The sequence below is a fragment of the Hyla sarda genome, chromosome 1 (genome assembly GCF_029499605.1).
Source record: "Hyla sarda isolate aHylSar1 chromosome 1, aHylSar1.hap1, whole genome shotgun sequence".
Lineage (NCBI taxonomy): Eukaryota > Metazoa > Chordata > Amphibia > Anura > Hylidae > Hyla > Hyla sarda.
The window spans coordinates 366,609,045-366,626,852 of record NC_079189.1 but is presented as its reverse complement, the minus strand read 5'-3'; the positions used below and the strand labels follow the sequence as shown (position 1 = coordinate 366,626,852).

The 17,808-nt window shown below is 39.5% G+C and overlaps 1 protein-coding gene across 1 annotated transcript in view; it reads left to right on the top strand.

Moving 5' to 3' along the window:
* The window catches only part of CEMIP2 (cell migration inducing hyaluronidase 2), a 104,569-nt gene that overhangs the window by 66,485 nt on the left and 20,276 nt on the right, over window positions 1-17,808 (top strand). Inside the window, exons 13-19 of the mRNA XM_056523087.1 lie at window positions 394-525; window positions 1,210-1,245; window positions 5,401-5,556; window positions 9,599-9,776; window positions 13,297-13,512; window positions 15,645-15,853; window positions 16,312-16,485. Coding sequence (XP_056379062.1) covers window positions 394-525; window positions 1,210-1,245; window positions 5,401-5,556; window positions 9,599-9,776; window positions 13,297-13,512; window positions 15,645-15,853; window positions 16,312-16,485 — 1,101 coding nt within the window. The remainder of the gene's footprint in view (window positions 1-393; window positions 526-1,209; window positions 1,246-5,400; window positions 5,557-9,598; window positions 9,777-13,296; window positions 13,513-15,644; window positions 15,854-16,311; window positions 16,486-17,808) is intronic.

Genomic DNA, 17,808 nt, shown 5'->3' with positions numbered 1-17,808 from the left:
GATACAAAGGGTTGACTTGAAATGTACAGGAATAGAGCTTTTTTTCAAACACCTGTTAATGCAGTTCATATAGATGTGATGGATTCATCAGACTTCACTTTTTTTTATAGTAAAGTAATTCAAAAAACAATAATGTTATAGGTGAGAGCAGTAATGTAGAAGATGGTTCATCCTTTTCATGACCTCTGGTTATACTTGGCTTTTCCTGACTGCCTGGTGTTGCCTTCAGACTTATTCAGCTCTACTTGCTCACATGACTGTAATGATGTCTGTTTGGAATTTTTTAACTGGTATTTAAGTTCTTGGTCAGTAACTTTTTACGGAATACGGTAGAGCTACAAAATTCACTTGACAGCAATGTACACTAATCCTGTGCTTGTGTCTCTTTTGTAGGTTTCGACCCCATGTGGACGCTGATCCCCAAAAACCAAGAGTTGCTGCGCTGATCGACAGCCTTGTTTCTTTTAAAAATAATGACCATGGGGCTTGGGTGAGAGGAGGTGACATCATCATAAGAAATTCAGGGTATGTATGACTGGTATAGATGCCTGTAAAGTGTTTACAGAGTATCTGCAAAGCACCAACCATGGTTTCATGTGAACTTTTTAAAGTATTAATATTATTAGGTAGAATTTCATGAAAATACAGTTCTGCCCCTTCAGATGGAAACCCCTGAGTTGGTAAGTTTGCCCCAACATGATTATAGACATTACACGAGGTCACCTCTCTTTTGACATTCTTATGTTGACCCCTAATAAATGTCATAAATCCCATTTGTTGACTGTAATTGCTTATAGAAAATTAGATATAAAATAGGACATATGGGGAATTTTTCATCCCAAACAGAAGAAGCTAAAATTGTTCACTGGATCCAATTTCACAATTATATTTAGGTGCATAAATGTGAAAATAGCTCTTATACTATTCCAGAACCAACTTCTTCAACAGTTCAACCAAATCTTAAATAGATATATTTCTGAAGATAAAATGTGAAAAGTTTGGAATATTTGGAGTACTTCGATCAGAGCTTGCTAATGTAGATGGGCATGTACTACCTTTCCCAAGGGTACTAGTTTACAAATAATGATATACTAATAATAAGCCGTAAACTCCTTGCCCACTACTGTTTGTCACGCATGTTACTCAAAAAAAAAATTCACTTTATTTTGAAATTTTTTACATCTATATTCTTGTCATTGTATTTTGCAGATTTGCTGACAATGGAATTGGGCTCACATTTGCTAGGTAAGTAGTGATGCCTGGGAAACAAAGACATAAATGTACTGATACATATATAATTTTCTATACACCATGTAACCATGTTATAGATCAGCTCGGCAGTACAAATGTAAGTTGCATGTAAGTGCACTTCTGGAAGGGTAGAATGCTGTTACAGATGCTCATGAGTTGTCTCTTTGGCATGAATATTCAACTAGGGCTCTTGTTATATTAGGGCTGGGCGGTATGACCAAACATGTGTATCAAGGTATTTTTTTAACTTATGGCGGTTCCACGGTATATATCGGTATTCCCCAAACCCCCCCCAAATTAATTATCAGCCCAGCACTGCGCTGTCCACATCAGGGTGAATACTCGCATATCACCTGCAAGCGCTGCCCTCCTCGTCCTCCTGTTTGTTGCAGCTGCCGGCACTGACACTCTATACTGTATCCCTATGCCCGGGCTGCAAAAGATAAACAAAATAAACTTTTAACGCACGTTGCTACGTCGGCCTTACACTCTTCCTGGGGACGGGAACATCAGAGAGTCGTCAGCCTATCACCGGCCGCAGCAATGTTCTGCCTCGGCCGGTGATAGGCTGAGCCCTCTGTCATGTAAGAAGCCAGCCGGCTGACAGCTGTCTGACATTCCCGTCCCCAGGAAGCAGGTCTGGACCAACGGGGGAAAATCTTTTGCAGCCCGGGCATAGGGATACAGTGTACAGTATAGAGTTTCAGCGCCGGCGGCCCGCAACAGACAGGAGGATGAGTAGGGCAGCGCTTGCGGATGACGTGAGTAGTACCCCGATGGGGACAGCGCAGCACTGGGCTGATAATTAATTTGGGGGGGGGGGGGGGAGGAGGCAGAACAGCGCTCGCGGGTCACATGATTTGTTCCCCGATGTGGGGACCGCGCAGCGCTGGGCTGATAATTCATTCATTCCTGAGAGGGAGGGGCCCAACTGGTATTTCGGTATGGGGAAAAATTCATATTGTGCAGCACAAACATTTCGGTATTCGGTATACCGCCCAGCCCTAGGTTATATCACATAAGGTGACACAGTGGCCGATGCTGGAAGTTGTAAGATGTTTTATTTTATTTTAGGTAACTGTCATAGTACAAACAAGTATATAAAATGATGCTCGAATTCTCCTATTTATTTATTCTCTGCTTTTTGCAACATGAGTGAGTTGCACATGCTATAGCTAGTTATGATTCCTATTTCCTGACCTCATTGCTTTAGTAGTAGTCTGGGAAGAGTGCCAATGTCTAAATGGTTTCCAGTTCTGTAACCTTAAAAAGGACCTATTGGTTCTAAGAGAAACACATAGTGTACATAAAATTGTTATAGACTTTTTTTTTTTTTTTTATCTAATGATCTAATAGTTTTACTTTAGGTATATCAGAGAGGGGTTAAAATTTGGAAATATTCTCTTTGGTACTATGTGTGGGAGAGGGGAGCTAATGGCATATAAATGGCAAAAGCAGTTCTTAATTCTGGCCCGGATTTGGAGAAGCAAATAAGTTTCTGTTTTTAGAGTCCTGGATCATAGAATACAATTGCAGAATCGAATGTCTGTAGTTATAATTTCACCAAAGCATCCCATTGGGCAGCAATTTGCTGAAGATTAGCCATGTAATAAGATTTCTCTGGGTTTTATGCAGCACAGCTAAAAGAGGAGGACATGGCTGCTTCTTAAAGGAGTAGTCCAGTGGTGACTCAGTGGTGAGCAACTTATCCCCTATCCTAAGGATAGGGGATAAGTTTGAGATCGCGGGGGGTCCGACCGCTGGGGCAGAACTCTATGGCAGAGCCGAAGCGCTGCCTTCGGCAATCTCCGGCTCTGCCATAGAGATGTATTGAGGGGGCGTGTCGGCCGCCGCTTCGTGCGGGGGTCGACACCCGCTATCTGGGCCGAGAGCCGGGGACCCGTACAGAGAGATCGCAGGGGGCCCCAGTGGTCGGACCCCCCCGCGATCTCAAACTTAGGGGATAAGTTTTTCACCACTGGACTACCCCTTTAAGGGTTATGCTGTTAGAGGAAGGCCTAGCTGGTTTAAAAGGGTTAACCTGAGTTTCCCAATACATACTCAGAGCCTGGAGCAGCCACACTACATTGCAAGATGTGACTGGGTTTACATGTGTCACTGCTTCTAACCTCCTCCTCCATGGTAAACCGGATCTATTTTACAATGTTGCTGATATGATACCAACCATCAAGAAGTGACATAGCAGCACAGATCTCCCCTGTGTACCCTTGTCATTTTTAAAAGGAGTAAGAACAGTGAGTCTTCCCTACTACGAGTGCTGCTATATCAGCCGACATAAGTCTCTCATTCCTAAAGAGCCAGAGCTACTGGATGATACTGAATCTAAAAGGAGATGGTTTTTGGTATTTGTGGCAGATTTTCTATTTTAGTTTTCTTGGCTCCCAAATTTTTTTTTCTCATATAAAGTGTGTCTTTACCTTCTACACCAGCAGCAAAGTATTTACATAGGTAGTTCCAGTCAACAGTAGGAAGTTACTAAGGGTGGGTTCACACCAGGATTTTGCTATACGGTTTCAGCATACAGTTTCATAAAAAAAAAAAAAACGCATGCAACCGCACAGAAAACCGTGCCCATAGACTACCCATTCAAAACCGTATGCACCATATTATATACGGTTGTCTCCGTTTTTCAAACCATACGGTTTTTTACTTTTTTTTTTTTTTTTCCGGACAGAAAACCGTGGCCTACCACGGTTTTTGGCCCGGGTGAAAAACTGTATTAAACCATATACGTTTTTATTTTTAACATGGGAGTCAATGAGAACCGTACAGTTCCATCCGGTTTTCCCCATACGGTTTTTGACTTTCCACAATTTTTCTTGGAATTTAAATCAAACAAGTGAAGCTTTATTCATAATGGAGTGAAAAGTTCAAAACGTATACGTTTTTTCTCGTAAAAAACGGATGCAACTGGACATCATTTTTCAACCGTATACAGATAAAAATTTGTACACACGTTTTGATACAGTTTAGTCAGGTTTTGAGGAATCCGTTTTTTTTTTTTTAAATCAAAAACCTGATACAGGAACTGTATTGCAAAAACGTGGTGTGAACCCACACTAATATGGGTTGACGCTAGGGTTTACTTTAAAGATCAACTTTGTTTTAATAATATCCATATGAATCTTATTTTCTTTATATTCGTTGATTAAAAAATATCATTTTTATTCCCGCAACCCAAGCATGATGTATTAAAAAAAAAATTAAACACTAACTTACCTTCCTCCACATCACACTGCAGTGGCAGATAAGTTGATATTACTCCGGCAGCCCGAGCATAATGCGTAAAAATAAATTACTGAAGCTCTCCTTTTTTAATTGTTAAATTGGAGGCTCAGGTGCTAGGATATAGTCTGTGAGACTTGGTATACATAGTGATCTTGCTGTTTAACAGTTTTAAGTAAATCCAAGTAACAAAAAGGGGACTGGATTGGACCATCCAGTCGTAGTGATCTATGGCAACTTAAAATGTTAGATTTAACCTGAATTAAAGGAATGAAAGTTCAAGACATTTTGCTTGACTGCACCCCACCCATCCCTTCTGAAGTTGATAGGATTCCAGCAGACTTAAAGGGGTATTCCAGGCAAAAACTTTTTTTTATATATCAACTTGCTCCGGAAAGTTAAACAGATTTGTAAATTACTTCTATTAAAAAATCTTAATCCTTCCAATAGTTATTAGCTTCTGAAGTTTTCTGTCTAACTGCTCAATGATGATGTTACGTCACGGGAGCTGTGCAGGATGGGAGAATATCCCCATAGGAACTGCACAGCTCCCGGGACGTGAGTCATCAGAAAGCAGTTAGACAGAAAACTACAACTCAACTTCAGAAGCTAATAACTATTGGAAGGATTAAGATTTTTTAATAGAAGTTATTTACAAATCTGTTTAACTTTCCGGAGCCAGTTGATATATAAAAAAAAGTTTTTGCCTGGAATACCCCTTTAATTGATTCTTACATGACATTTCTAAACTACAGTGCTATAAAATAATATTCACCATGTTCCATGTATGGGAGTATATGTATTCGTGTGTGTGTGTGTGTGTGTGTGTGTGTGTGCGCACGACTGTTTTTTTTTTTTTTCTTTTTCCAAGATCCTAATGGTAATACTTTTTATTTTCCGCAGTGATGGAAGTTTTCCAAAAGATGAAGGCTCCAGCCAGGAAGTTTCTGAATCTCTGTTTATAGGTGAGAGTAGAAATTATGGATCTCAAGGAGGCCAAAACAAATACTGGGGGACTGGAGGAGCGTATAATAGAAATCGCACGCTTCCTAGAAACAGGTACAGCTACATTCTCAATGTGTATTACAAAGAAAAAAAAATGTGTGTGTTGACTGGCCTTAGCATATAGAGCAATTCATTATTTAAAGGGGTGAAATGGCCACTTTTGCACTGAATACAGAGGACACCTAACTAGGAGAGCAGAGATTATATATTCCAGAGTCTGGAAAAGCTGAGTACAAGGCAGCAAGGACCATATTGTTTGTAAGCCAGCTTTCCCAGTAACATGAGAAGCTCTATTAACACTTAATTTTTTTGGTGAATGAAATCTTGGGCTTTTGGGAAAGCTGGGTGATTTCCAATATTGTCATTGGTTTGCCATTTTGCTTCTCCAGACTCCTGAATCTGCCATTTTATTCATATTTATCCCTCCCTTCTGAATTTCTACATAGGGTGTTGAAGGGGTTATCCAGGAAAAAAAACTTTTTTATATATATATCAACTGGCTCCAGAAAGTTAAACAGATTTGTAAATTACTTCTATTAAAAAATATTAATCCTTTCAGTGCTTATGAGCTTCTGAAGTTAAGGTTGTTCTTTTCTGTCTAAGTGCTCTCTGATGACACGTGTCTCGGGAACCGCCCAGTTTAGAAGCAAATCCCCATAGCAAACCTCTTCTAAACTGGGCGGTTCCCGAGACATGTGTCATCAGAGAGCACTTAGACAGAAAAGAACTTCAGAAGCTCATAAGTACTGAAACGATTAAGAGAAGTAATTTTTAATAGAAGTAATTTACAAATCTGTTTCACTTTCTGGAGCCAGTTGATATAAAAAAAAGTTTTTGTCCTGGATAACCCCTTTAAGTTTGTCTTGGGCAATTTACCTGGAAGCTAAATACTGGCAAATATCACTTCCAATATACAGGATAGGACTGCAGTGTGTTTGACAGGGGTTTTTTTTTTTTTTTTGTTTGTTATAAAGAGAGCTCAAGAACATATAAAATCTCCATCTCTTCCCAACTGCTCTTTTAAAAGAGGTGACTTAACAATAATGCTATGCTTGACCTTTATTATTTTTCACTTCCCAATCGTGTTGTGGCGTCTATAGAGAAGACTACCCAGTAGGTGTTATTAATTACCAGAGTACACAGAGTCCTTCATATGGAAATGCCATTGAGAAATTGGATACATATTTCTCAGTGTGAGATCTGTACTGTGGCTTGGAGTGCATGGAAATTGCTTTTCCATTGTTAGCTTTAGGTTTGTGTGGGGTAGTGGGTTGTGAATATTTTTAAAATATGCTCAGTATTAAAATGAATGTGAAAAAAAGAGTTGGAAGTAGACGTCATAAATTATGGTCTGTATGGTTTCTACGTATTTACTATTGGAATGCCTTTTTATGCTTTAAGACTAGTAGAAAGCTTTGTTCCAAAAATGTGCTTTATAGGAGTTCTGTGGTGTAAGAAGTCTATAATTCTCCATTAACATTGTGAGATGTTTACGGTATAATTATACCTTTCACAATTCAGTTTTATGCCCAAGAGATTGCATTCATTCTGCTAAAATAAGTAAAACCACCTGCTGAAGTGTAACTTGTGGAGAATTGTTTGCAAAACGATGCTTTGATTGTCATTTGTGACACCGGACTAAAGATCATTTAAAGGGGTATTCCAGGCAAAAACATCTTATCCCTATCGAAAAGATAGGGGATAAGATGTCTGATCGCGGGGGGCCCACCGCTGGGACCCCCGCGATCTCCCTGCAGCAGCCCGCATTCTATGAGTAGCTGCGTCTGAAGTTTCGTAAACCGCCGGGCTTCCGAGACTGGGACATCACGCCTCACCCCCTCCATTAATTTTTATGGGAAGGGGCGTAACGGCCGCAACGCCCCCTCCCATAGACATGAATGGAGGGGGCGTGGCATGACGTCACGTCCCCGTCTCGGAAGCCCGGAGGTTTCCTAAACTTCAGACGCAGCTACGCATAGAATGCGGGCTGCTGCAGGGAGATTGCGGGGGGGTCCCAGTGGCGGGTCCCCCGCGATCAGACATCTTATCCCCTATCCTTTCGATGGGGGATAAGATGGTTTTTGCCCGGAATACCCCTTTAAGAGTCCAGAGGTAGAGGAGGGTGAAAAGCTGTGACAATTTTACAACATAATTCTCTGCTTGCCTTTACCCCCTTTCAAAACCAAATGCATGTGTATTATACAGTAAATTGTTGTGAATAGAGATAAATCGCCAAAGCGGAATTTTGAAGGCGATTGATGACCTATCCCCAAGATTAAGATCAGATAAACACCCAGCATGCCCACTGACCAGCTGTCTGCCAGAGCAATAGTACCAACATACACAGTGAAAAAACAGCAGGAAACCGACAGCTCTGGACATTGTGTAGAGCAGAGGTTCCCAAATTACTCAGTGCCCCCCTGAAAATCTTCCTCCTTAAAGGAAATAAAAAGGTATGCGGTTCCAAGTGTGCATTCTTCAATGGATCTATAGTTCTGCCAACATTCTGTAACACAGATAAAAAAAAAAAAAAGTTGCTGTAAATGAGACACTTTGAGGGTACATTCACACGTACGTATTTAGCTGAAGCTTCAAAATAGGAATGAATATTTTTTAAATTAACCATAGCAACCTTCATATTACAAATATAGATATTGTAGGGTAATCCTAAAATAAAAAGTACATTGAAAAAAAATTCTAATGAGCATAATAAACCTGGTGTACTTCTATCAGTATGTTTAATCTTCAGCTCTGTTTTTGTGACCAGTATTTGTAAAGGGTTTCTCTGGAGAAAAAAAATCCAATCCACTGTTGCCTAAAAGTTAAGCATAGCTGCTGTATGCCATGGAGGAAGCCATGTAGTCTTTTTTTTTTTTTTTAAGTTATACACTGTGCTCTCTGCAGGAGCAAATCCCCATAGCAAAGCTTTACTGCTCTGGAGAGTTCCTAATATAGACAGAGGGGGCACCAGAGAGCACTATCTGACTGGAAAGACTACATGACTTGCTCCAGGGCATCATACAGCAGCTAATGGAACTCCCATGGAAGTGAATAGGGCTTGAGCAGCTGTAACCCAGTGTGGCTACTAAGCAGTGTATGAAGCTGTCTGCCTCCTGCTGTGTTTCATTGTGTATGGCAGTGCCAGGTGTCGTACGCCACCGATCTGATATTGATTACCTACTGTATTCTGATGATAGATCATCAATAAACTTTGCCCAGTAAGCACCTTAAAGTGGCAGTGCTCACTTAGATTCCCTGGAATTGCCATACCAGAAATTTCCAGGGAATCAGAGCAATTGTAAAGCAGTAAAGAAACCCAGCATCCACCCTCACTTCCTGAGTTTTGTCTCCTGCCAAGCCGGGTGGAGACCAAACTGTTTGACTTGTGCAGGGAACAGAACAGAGCAATCTAGTGGCCGTTTTTTCAATCACATTAAAAACCTATGAAGGTTGAAAATTTTAACTGCAAGTAAATAGCAAAGTGTCTTATAATTACATAAGGAACAACATATTAAAAGTTCAGTTTGGTGACAGGTACTCTATAAGTTTTCATTTTATTTCTTATGTTTATGATGAGTAGCCACTGCAACAGATGAGAACCAGAGACTGTGCAAGTACTCATGGTTTTTGCCAGAAGTCATGGCACTGTATTATAGGGGTACTCCAGAGGAAAAATGTTGCCACCTCAGGAACTGTCCAGAGGTACTCCAGAGGAAAAATGCTGCCACCTCAGGAACTGTCCAGAGGTACTCCAGAGGAAAAATGCTGCCACCTCTGCCCATGTCAGGAACTGTCCAGAGCAGAAAAGGTTTGCTATGGCTCTTTGATCCTGCTGTAGACAGTTCTTGACCCAGACAGAGGTGGCTGCAGAGAGCACTGTAGTCAGACTGGAAAGAACTACACAACGTCCTCTGTAGTATACAGTAGCTAATAAGTGCTGGAAGGGTTAACATTTTTAAACAGAATTAATTCACAAATCTCTATCATTTCCTGACACCAGTAAATCTGAAAACCTTTTAAACATTTTCTGCCACCTCTTCAGCATGCTAAGTGATGGGATGTGACAGCTGTTTGATCTGTTGTTTTTGCCTTCCAGGACGTTCCCAATCAGAGGCTTCCAGATTTATGATGGGCCAATCCGTCTTACAAAGAGCACATTTAAAAACTTCATGCCAACAGCTGACCGCTATACAAGTGCAATTGGCTTCTTGATGAAAAATCCATGGCAACTAACACCTAGGAACAATGTTTCATCCCTTAAATTTGGAGCTAATGTAAGTATCTGATATTTGCGTTTTTTTTTTTTACTTTTTTTTTTTTTTATCTCTTACAAGACTTTTCAATTGGTAGGTGTTCTTTTTGAGTTCTTGCCACTATGTACCCTTTCGACACATGAATGTTTCGTGGATCAGCAGGTATAACAAGCGTCATATTTTGAGCCAGTTATCCTTGAGGGATAATGTAAAAAAACTACTGGGAAAATAAAGGTCTATATATTTAGGATTTTTCTTTGTACATCATGGGGGAGATTCATCAAAACCTGTCCAGAGGAAAAGTTGCTGAGTTTCCCGTAGCAAAAAATCAGATCGCTTCTTTCATTTTTCTGAGGCCTTTTCAAAAGTAAAAGAAGCGATCTGATTGGTTGCTATGGGCAACTCAGAAACATTTTCCTCTGGACAGGTTTTAATAAATCTCCCCACATATGTTCAAATGAAGACAAATTAAGTGGTATCTTATCATGCTCTTCTGTCCATGATGAGATCATATACGATGTACATGCATTATAAAAAAAAAAAAAAAATTACCATATTTCTGCCATCCCTCTGATCTGCAGCTCCAGGTGGTCCTATAAGTAATTATTGTGCTGGGAGATGTAGTTTTCTACACTGCATTGTGAGCACAGCGGAGAACTTGATCTTTGTAAATGAAAAACAGGCTATCCGCTTTCCTGTTAAAAGGGTTGTAACGTCCATTCATTACTTAAGTTATTGTTATTTACATTTCTTAACATGATAAACTACGTAAGAGAATGTGTTAGCGGGTCCTATGGGTACAGTATCACCATCTCTATGTATAATGAATGGCAGCTGGTAGGGGAATCCAGGAATCTCCTGCCTCTCCAGTGCCAGGATCGTCCGCATAAAAGGAGCTTTTAGATCCAGCCAGGTACTGTTCTAGGCATGGTTCTCTGTTTAGTAATTCTTTCCAGAAGTGCAAAATGTTGTTTCAATCCTAGAGGGGATAGAAGACTGCTTCTCTGCAAGCTGGAGTATTTAATTTCTGTCTGTGGGATTCTGGGGTTACCAGATACTTTCTACTGCTTTTGGAGCTATGAGATTTTGTGTCCTTTTTTAGAATTTTAGACATTGTTCTGTTTCACTTACATAGTAACATAGTTCATAAGGTTGAAAAAAGACCAGAGTCCATAAAGTCTAATGAGTCCCTACTGAGCTGATCCAGAGGAAGGCAAAAGACCCTCATACTAGAGGTAAAAATTAAGTCCGGACTCCAAATATGGCATCAGAATAAATCCCTGGATCAACCTTCTGTCCCTATAAATCTAGTATATATAACCTGTAATGTTATTACTCTCCAAAAATGCATCCAGACCGCTTTTTTAAATTCTTTTACAGAGTTCCCCATGACCACCTCCTCAGGCAGAGAATTCTAGAGTCTCTCTGCTCTTACAGTAAAGAACCCCCATCTGTGCTGATGTAGAAACCTTCTTTCCTCTAAACATAGAGGGTGCCCCCATGTTATAGATACAGTCCTGGGTATTAATAGATCATGGGAGAGATCTCTGTAAGGTCCCCTGATATATTTATACATAGTTATTAGGTCTCCCCTAAGCCTTCTTTTTTCTAAACTAAATAACCCTAATTCTGATAATCTTTCTGGGTACTGTAGTCCTCCCATTCCCTGTATTACCCTGTTTGCCCATCTTTGAACCCTCTCCAGTTCCACTATATCTTTCTTATACACTCGTGCCCAGTACTGTACACGGTATTCTATGTGCGGTCTGACTAGGGATTTGGACAGCGGTAGAATTATTTCCTTGTCGTGGCCACTATGCCCCTATTGATGCCCCCCATGATTTTATTTGCCTTGGCTGCAGCTGTTCGACACTGGTCACTACAGCTAAATTTACTGTTAACTAAGACTCCCAAGTCCTTTTCCATGTCAGTTGTCCCAAGTGTTGTCCCATTTAATACATAATCCTAGCCCAGGTTTTTGCCCCCATATGCATTACCTTACATTTATCAGTGTTGAACCTCATCTGCCACTTCCCAGCCTAAACCTCCAACCTATCCAGATCCATTTGTAACAGTGCACTGTCCTCTATAGTGTTTACTGCTTTACAGAGTCTAGTGTCAACTGCAAAGATTGCTACTTTACTATTCGTGAATCCAGGACAACATATTTCATATGCAAATATATTTATTCAAGTAAAACATACATTTCATATAGCAACTGGTAGGGGCCAGTGGTATTTACATATAATTTATAACATATAGTTTATATGTAAATACCACTGGCCCCTACCAGTTGCTATATGAAATTTATGTTTTACTTGAATAAATATATTTGCATATGAAATATGTTGTCCTTGATTCATGTGTTTTTGTCCTAACATATTTCCTTTTACCCCAGACGAGTAACGTCTACACAAGTTACGTCTATGCGCTACTTTACTATTCAACCTCTCCACAAGGTCATTAATGAATATATTAAATAGATTAGGACCCAAGACTGACCCCTGTTGTACCCCACTTGCTTGTTTACTTCAGCCAGGTAATTTTCTCCAAGCTGGAAGACATGGCAATGACCCTTCTTCTGCCCAATTCTCCAGATATCTCTCCTAGCTCTGCTTCCAACACAGTGTCAGTTGTACAAGGAAGGTTTACAATCATAACTTTATTCTTTACTTTGATGTTTCTGTATGAGGCCTTTGTTTAACCTATACATGCCTATAATGTAATATTTTTAACACTGCAAATTCCTGTTCTTTACATTTCGGCTGGAGTGGTAGTTTACTGCACCAGATGTTACATTGTAAAGAAAGTAGTATGTTTGAAGAATACATAACCCTCTTTTCCAACACAAATCAGATACAGTTTTGTCATCTGGAAGTGATCACAGAGAATAACGTCAAGAGTTTTATCTTGAGGTCTATATGTGCAATGGTAAGATGTCCTTATGTACCTCTTGAGCCTTACCCTTTACCACGACACATGCAACAGCATGGAAAAACCACCAGCAGCTATAGTATTTGGGAGTGCAGTATACAGACACTGGAACTTTTTGTCTTTACTCCATACATAATGAAGACAAAATGTTCAGTAACAATTTGTATGTGTGACATTACATGCCTTCTGCTGTACATTATTCTCCACCAAGGAGAGGAGGAGGCTGAACAATGTCTTCTCGATTCCTTGGACTTTTTCCATATTTTATACTGTAGAAATCTGCCAGGCAGTGTCTCATGATTATAGCATTGCTTCCTTTGTATATTTTACTACCCATCTGGGCCAGCTTTCTTATATTAGACGCTATGGAGGTTAATAACATGTGTATTCACTTAGGATGAAAAACCTATTACAGTACTGTTAGATGCCCTGCTTTAAATAAACAGAACTGATCTCCTTACAAGTATTCTGTATTTCTTGAGACTGATCAGGACAACATGCTGCTCTTTAAGCTAATGGATAAAAAGGAGTTTAGATAATGTGTCCTTCCTGCAACAATGAAAAGCATTTGTACATCAATATTTTTCTTTGTCTTATGACCCTCCAGGTTTCATTAAGAGCGTTTTTTGGTCAGTCTGGGCCATGGTTTGAAATTGGTGATATGGATGGGGACAAAAACTCTATCTTCCATGACGTGGATGGATCGGTAACAAATTATAATGATACATATGTGGCGAGAATGGACAACTTTTTGGTCAGGCATCCAAAGTGTGTCAATGTTACAGAATGGAATGGAGTCATCTGTAGTGGAAAATATGCACAGGTTAGAATACTGTAAATTTGATTCAGTTTTGTTCTTGTTTTTGTTTTCTTTGTCTGTAATATTTTTGTGAAAATAAAGTGTCCATGTCTGCTATAGAAATCTCTCCACTTACCTTCTGTCTAATATATGTAAAGCCAAAAAGCTGTGTTTTTAAAGCAAGGAGAAATGCAGATACCATAATGAGCATGCTACACATAGTGGGGCAGATATAATAAAGTGCAACTTTCATTTAACTGAACCCTGTAAAACTGCCCTTACGGTTAGTGTCCCTATGCTTATCATACCTTATGTAATGTGGTGGCTTTATTTAGCAAAAAAAAAAAAAAGATGGGGGCCAGTGATCGGAGAGATGGGGGCCAGTGATCAGCTGTGCCCCTCGTCTCTTTTGCTCTGATGTTACGTCTGCACTTTGATACACAGAGCCTCCGTTAACAGGTTGCCCCGTGTTTTGTAGGTGCACATGCCACCAATGAGTATTATGTTGCACGCATGTGTCTGGCAGGCTCACACACTCTTCACACGTGCACTGCAATCCTCATTGTCTGCACTGGCGAAACACACAGGGCCACTGTCGGTGGACAAGCAATGTGTCAATCAACAGCTAAATAGGCTGTGGCGTAGGAGCAGAGAGGCGTTGCGGACCAGTGGCCATGCCTCTGACTCTGGAACACAAAATGCCACCAAATTACATAAGAAGCTATGGTTAGCATGGGGTCACTGTGCAGATTGTTTTATAGGGTTCAGTCAAAAGGCAGGGGCCATCTAATCTAAAACTATCTAATCCTTAAAGTGTAAACTTAAACTCGACAGTCTACAAATGCTCCAAATTTGTCATAGTGGCATAGGCACTTAGGTCAGTTTTCCAATCTATAGACTACATTTAAGCCATCTATAAGTTGGCTCACTTTAAAAGGAATCTGTCATTAGAACCACACAAACTTACCTGTTGGTACAGGGTTATAGTGCAGGTGACATTTATGAAAATACTACTTACTGATCTTCTGTCCGTGGCTGTCTTTTCTTCTGTAATCCTCAATCTTTTGGATATGGTAATGAGCCTTTTGGGAATACAGTGGGCATTTCCAAGCCCCCTTGGATGGTGACATCTGGTATTCTGAAGATTTGTGCGTTCTTTATTGTAACGCCTCCTCCCCCTGTGCTGAGCCTGCTATGCTGCAGAATGGAGCTCCACAATAAAGAAGCCAGCACGCACGGATCTTCAGAACTCCAGATGTCACACTGCACAGCGGGCTTAGGAGCATCCCCCTTTAACCATATAACGCTTTACCAACAGGTTAGTGTGGGTGATACTGATGACTGATTCCCTTTTTAAGCTAATATTTTGCACACAATTGTGGTGTGAAGGGTCCCTGCTACAAACATGTTTGTTCCATTTGAAGTCTGGATGTTCAGACCGCCAGCGATCATTAGCTATAGCCAGGTTTTTGGACAAGCAGTTTATCTCACCTACTTTCTCTAAATCAAACTACTGTCAGTCATCTGGCTGAAATGTTTTCCAGGCCGATATGGTACCATATTTAGTGGCCATTGGTGTCCAGCTTTCTGAATTGTAACATATGACTCTATAAATTAAAACTTTGTAGTCAAGTCACCCAGGCATCCAAAAGTGAGAGAGTAAAGTACAGTATGCTGTGGTATACCCATGTTTATAAAAAGTTGCCAAAAGTATGTCAGTTTGGACCTTTTTTGTCTATTGTAAATTAGTTTTTTGTGGAATAGCAAAGTTATGCATGCGCTACTTTTAGTTTTTTTTCTAAAAAAAAAAAATTGTATGCTGTGTGTTTTTTTTCTCTTAGAAGTATATTAGCGATAAGTGTTTACGTTTTTGTTGTGGTTAAACAAAAATTCAAACATTTTACAACAAAATGGTATATGTTTTAAAAGTGTGCAAACTGTACCACAAACAAAAACTGATACTACAAACGTATGCAATATTGGGTCAAATTGGTCTTGTTTTGGTACATCCATTTGTGTCAGAACACAATTGGATGATTTGTGGTATAGATGTGAGCCTAGCCTAAGGCTTCTACAAACACGTTTATTAGGGAGGTAAAATGATTCCTATTTTAATAGAAACACTTCATATCTTTATTCATCTATTTCCCCACTAGGTCTATGTTCAAGCACGAAATCCCCAGAATCTCACCATGACCATAGTGAGAGATGAGTATCCGTCAAATCCTATGACTCTAAGGGGAATCAACCAAAAAGCTCCTTACCAGCAGTATCAGCCGGTGGTGATGTTGGAAAAGGGATACACCATTCATTGGAATGCACAGGCTCCACAAACTACTCACCTTTACCCTATCAACTTTGACAAGTAAGGATATTTGTCATGTGTTTCTTTTTGTTTTATTGTTTGTATTGTTTCATAAAAAAGCATTTGTTCACCTGTACAATACATCTATAAAATTAGGGGCTTGTTTTCTTACTCCAAACAATGTATTTGTATGGATTGACTCCATTCTTTGCTGCTGTAGCCTTCAATATTCTTAAAAGGTTTTCAACTAGATTTTTAACCTATTAGGTTTTCATATTCATTCAACCAAAAGATCACTGCACAGACATTGGGCAATGATGCTAGTCATTTAGTCAGCAGAAGGCGTAAAAGAGCCTGACTGGTCTCCATGGGCCTCTGACTATCTGAATTGTATTTTGTGGACCTCTATTTACAAAATTGTATACTTGATTTTCCTTTTAAAACAATGGTTCTATATAAGGTTCCTCCCATATTTAGTGAATGATTTTTTTTTTGCTTTTGTTTGGTTTATTTTATAGAGGCGACTGGCTTAGGATTGGTCTTTGTTATCCTCCAGACACAAGCTTTCAGGTGATGTCACAAATAGTCAAGAGCCAAACGTTTCCCGTTGAAGAATATCAGCCTGTATCCTCCATAGAAGAACTGCAGAAGAGACGGACGGAGGGGAAATATTTTTTTGATAACGGCACAGGGTAATTTATTTGCCAGCTTTTCCGTGGAACAGTCCGCCTGATTCATTTGCATAAATCATGCGGATTTGGGTGCAGTAAATACCCCAGATTTTAAGAGTGGGAAAAATGATGCAGAATATTCTGCAGATATATGGATTTGTTGCGGATATTTTTTACTGAAATCCATAAAGGAAAATCCATAAACACTTTTACAACGCTAAGGGACATGCTACATATAAACAAAAAAAAAACAACATTAAACTCCACACCTCAGTTCCATTCCTATGCAGAACATTTCTGCAGTGTGTATGCATCTGGTACTGTTATCTGCTGTGGATTTCCTTTGTTAAAAAAAAACAAAAAACACCAAATCATTATGTCCATTTACTCTAAGGATTTGTTCACGCTTTTGTACATGTAAATATGGAGTGGCAAAGACATTTCTTAAGATCTCCTTCACTCGCTATTAGGCTAAGTTTCTACTTGTGTGTTTTATTTTATTTATTTATTTTTTTTAACGCCAAGAAAAACGCCAATTCTGCCGCATGGCGTTTTTTCGACCAAAAAATGCTGCGGCCAGATGTTAGCTGTAAATCAATGAGAAGTCGCAAAAAAAAATTTCAGCTTGGCGTTTTTTTTTTTTTTAAATCCTTTTGACGTTTTTTCAGCTCCTTGGTGGTTTAGCAAAATCGCAGCATGTTGAGCCACTGGTGTTTTTTTCCCTGAAATCATGGCATTTTTCTTCCATAGAAGTCTATGGGAGTAAAAAAAAAACACCAAGAAAAACTCTGTTTTTTTTTACTTTGGCTTTTTTTTTTTTTTCAGGCGTTTTTTATTCTCTTTTGTACTTTAGCGGTCCAAAGAAGTGATGGAGATACCTTTTTTTAATAAAATTTCGTAGAATACCATTAAAAAAATTATAATAAAAAAGATATATAGTAGTTATGTAAAAAAATTGTATTTAACGAAATTTATCTTTTTTTATTACAGAATTTTTATTAATTTTTAAACAGGGATCAAGTTATGTGGGTGGGCAGGGCACTAAAAATGTAGCCGGCAATAATAAAAATGGAGTATGTGTGTGTCTTTCACTTTTTATTCTTTATTTTTTAGGTGGTACTACTACTCCCAGCATGTAACACACACTGTTCCATGATGGGAGTAGTGGCACCTGTACTAATTGACCTATCGCCCCGGGTTCCATTGCGATCCTCCTGTATAATGTATAGATGCGGTCGGCCGCTCTACTATGGTCCCCTGCACTGACGTATATATGCACCTATTCATATTTCCCGCCGAGAGCTGTGATTGGCCAGATGGTTCCTGCCACTCACAGCTCTATGT